Below are 3,804 nucleotides of genomic sequence, written 5' to 3'. Positions count from 1 at the left end.
TCTCAAAAATACTTAAATTTTTTTTCTAGAAAACGCTTGTAGAACCCAAAATAATATCTCTTTTCGATTTAAAGGTGTTTTAAAATTTAAGACATAAAAAAGCATATTGAAAAAGATTTCAGAATGAGAGTTATATAGAGTTTATCAAATCAATTTAATTGGATTAAAATTGTATTTTAATATGTTGAAAAGAATGGATTAAGTCGCTATTAGAACAAGTTAGAATAGACAGATAAAGATCCTTCTGAAATCATAAGAAATAAACGTTATTTAAAGCGTAAAATATTCGAATATTTTATATTCAATTTAAATATTAAATAAATAACCTAGTTATTTAAAAGTAAGAATGTTGCAACATTTTTTGTTAAGAATTCTATAAGGTCAATCATCTATCCTACTCTAATATAGATCCTACTAACAACCACAAATGGCAAAATAATTTTTATACTTCTAGTTGAATATTAATGACCGTCACCCTTAACTTAGTATATGGAATCTCAGTTAGTTTTTTACCATGTGATACATTTCTATTTGACTCAGTGCATCACTAGAGTTTGAATATATTAATCAATCCCTTAAATTTATAATTACACAACATGTCAATAATACCTACTTCATAATTATTAAAATACACAGATTTTCATATTAATATCACACATATCCAAATGCAAAACATACCATCAATCACACTTAGTGATTCACAACTTCTTTATCATAAAATGTATTACATCTTACATCATGAATCAAATAACAACACTTTTAAACCTCTTAAACTTTTATATATACATGTCCGTAACACTTATCAACATAAAAAACATTAATTTCATCTATAAAATTTATTTGAAGCACTCAATATCGTTAGAGCAAAATTCAATAGGAAAGAATGTTGGTTCGTTAGAATTTTAGATTGAAGAAGAATTTCTAACTTGAATGGTAATTTCAAGCTTAAGCAATAAATGACTCACTTGAGTGACGATAATAAAAGGGAGAGAGATTTGTCTCGTTCCTAATTTGTTTGAGAGAAAAATCTCCTAAAAAAAATTGTCACCCTCTTATTCAGTTGAGTCAAAACATCAAAAGAATGCAAGAAATTACAAAACATTCAAAACTTACTCCAAAAAAAGTTGTTGTATCATTTCTAAAATTTAAACAATAATTTCACGTGAATTGGTGCTTTAATCAATGTAACGTGGAATCAATTTAAATAGTTATAAAATTACTTTCAATTTAAATGTTGTTCTTACAAAATAATAAATATAATATATTTCTAATGTTACTTGTAAATATAATATACTACACAACATATATTATACACATGAATACATATATTATTTTAAAGTGTTAGATTTATACATACATTTTATTTTATTAATATTTTATAGTGATAGAATTCGATTTTGATAACTAAATTAGACCATGGATTCAAAATATCACGTTTGACTGAATAAAATCATATTACCTAAATTGAATTATTTAACGAACATTGATAGTTTGTCGGGAAAATATAAAAATAGGTTGTTAATGGGTGATGTAAAGTTAATAATTAATAACTAAATCCTACAAATATACTAAACAACTAAAAAAAGGAAAACGACACATTTAGATAGTCATGTGCGTGTTATAGTTGCTAATAACATTAACGGTTTTGGATCCTTGCTACTCTAATATAAATAAATTCAAAATATGCTAGAAATTAATTCAAGAACACGAGTTGAAGTGTGGTACAATTAGCAAGTACACAAAATATGAAGTTCTCTACGATCATATTGTTGTTATCTTTTTTTATTGTAATTAACTTTGTTTTAACTCAATCAGCAAATCTTGATATATCAAAATTTGGAGGAAAACCAAATACAGATATAGCCAAGGTATGATAATGAATCAAAAAGAAATTCACATTGTTTGATGGAAGAAAACCTATTTCATCATAAATCATGGGATTTTTTTTTCGTTCTTATTGCAATATTTTTGAATAATTTGTTACTTTCATATTCTTAAGGCTTTAACAAGTGCTTGGGCTGAAGCATGTGCATCGACATCTGCGGTAAAAATTGTGATTCCAAGTGGGACATATCAAATGACCCATGTAGAGGTAAAAGGTCCTTGCAAAGCTCCTATTGAAATTCAAGTTGATGGCACACTCAAAGCACCTGAAAAGCCAGAGGCAGTTGGCGGTGACCAATGGCTTAGGATTGGCTATGTTAACTCTTTAACCATATCTGGTAAAGGAGTTTTTGATGGTCAAGGTGCAACTGCTTGGAAGCAAAATGAATGTGCAAAAAAATTTGATTGCAAACAACTTGGCATGGTAAATGAATATTATTTTCAAAATTCATATAAGATGTAACATAACTTGCACACTTATCGAAAATAGTTTTCATTCACTTTTCTATTCTTTTATTAAATGTCAACAGAACTTCGGTTTTAATTTCATCAATAATTCAATAGTTCGTGACATTACTAGCAAGGATAGCAAACACTTTCATGTCAATGTTTTGGGTTGCAACAATTTCACATTCGACGGATTTAAAGTAAGTGCTCCAGGTGATAGCCACAACACCGATGGCATCCACATTGGAAGATCCACCGGTGTGAATGTTCTTAATACAGACATTGCCACTGGAGATGATTGTGTCTCATTGGGTGACGGTAGCAGACAAGTACTTATCCAAAATGTGAATTGTGGACCTGGTCATGGTATTAGTATTGGAAGCCTTGGAAAGTACAAGGAAGAAGAGCCTGTTGAAGGTGTTACAGTTAAGGGTTGCACTTTGAAAGGAACTACGAATGGAGTGAGGATTAAGACATGGCCTAACGAGCCAGGAACAATTACAGTTAATGACATGAAATTTGAAGATATTACCATGGATAATGTGCAGAACCCTGTCATCATAGACCAAGAGTATTGTCCAAACAACCAATGCTCCAAAGGGGTACTTAGTCTCCTATCCATTCATGCACATGTTGATGTTATTATTTAAGTAACAAAATATTTCATACACTAAAGTGGCTTAAAAGACTAATTTTCATCTCATTTTTTTTATTGTTGTGGTGATTCAGACTCCATCAAAAGTAAAGATAAGCAAAGTTTCCATCAAGGGTATTAAGGGAACTTCAGCAACTAAAGAAGGAATTATTCTTGCTTGTAGTAGTGGTGTTCCATGTGAGGGTGTTGAGATAGGTGATGTTACGCTCACATACAATGGAGCTCCGGTAACCGCTACATGTACTAATGTCAAGCCAACAATAACAGGGAAAGCCCCTGCCTGCGGTGAAGCTGCTACTGATACAAAGGAAAGTGATTCTACTACTGATAAAAAATCAAGTGATTCGGCTACTGATAAAAAATCAAGTGATTCTGCTACTGATAAAAAAGAGAGCACTGATAAAAAAGCAAAGCAGTGATAAAAAAACAGAACAATGATAAAAAAAACAAAAAGAGTAATGCAAATTTGTTTAAACAATTTATATTTACAATATTTTATTTCTTTTAAGAGTTAGAAAGACATCCCATTGAATGAGGAGAACAATGAAATAAATTAGTTGTATTTTTTTTTAATAAACACTGTAGAATTATTATGTACGTAATTAGTCTTTAATAGTAATTTTCCTATTCTTATAACTCTCTATTTGTAATATCTCTAAAACTCCTTTCCACACTTGTTGTTAAAGAAAGGTTATTTGGAGGATGTAAACTATAGGTGTAAGTCGTGAATATATAACATTTGACGTACTATTTAATTGGACTAAGCCAATAAAAATTAACTTCAACTTCTCTTGAGCTGAAATAAGAGATGTAAAAAT

General features: G+C 29.7%; 1 protein-coding gene across 1 annotated transcript; it reads left to right on the top strand.

The window, feature by feature from the left end:
* Window positions 1–1,695: 1,695 nt before the first annotated feature.
* LOC137828288 (polygalacturonase-like) lies at window positions 1,696–3,563 on the top strand. The gene is made up of 4 exons (XM_068634785.1): window positions 1,696–1,868; window positions 2,000–2,308; window positions 2,415–2,933; window positions 3,061–3,563. The coding sequence occupies exons 1-4, from the start codon at window positions 1,746–1,748 to the stop codon at window positions 3,403–3,405; spliced, it is 1,296 nt and encodes a 431-aa protein (XP_068490886.1). The 5' UTR covers window positions 1,696–1,745; the 3' UTR covers window positions 3,406–3,563.
* The last annotated feature ends 241 nt before the right edge of the window (window positions 3,564–3,804 follow it).

This window comes from Phaseolus vulgaris, chromosome 7 (genome assembly GCF_000499845.2).
Source record: "Phaseolus vulgaris cultivar G19833 chromosome 7, P. vulgaris v2.0, whole genome shotgun sequence".
Taxonomy (NCBI): domain Eukaryota; kingdom Viridiplantae; phylum Streptophyta; class Magnoliopsida; order Fabales; family Fabaceae; genus Phaseolus; species Phaseolus vulgaris.
This window is presented reverse-complemented; position numbering and strand designations above follow the sequence as displayed.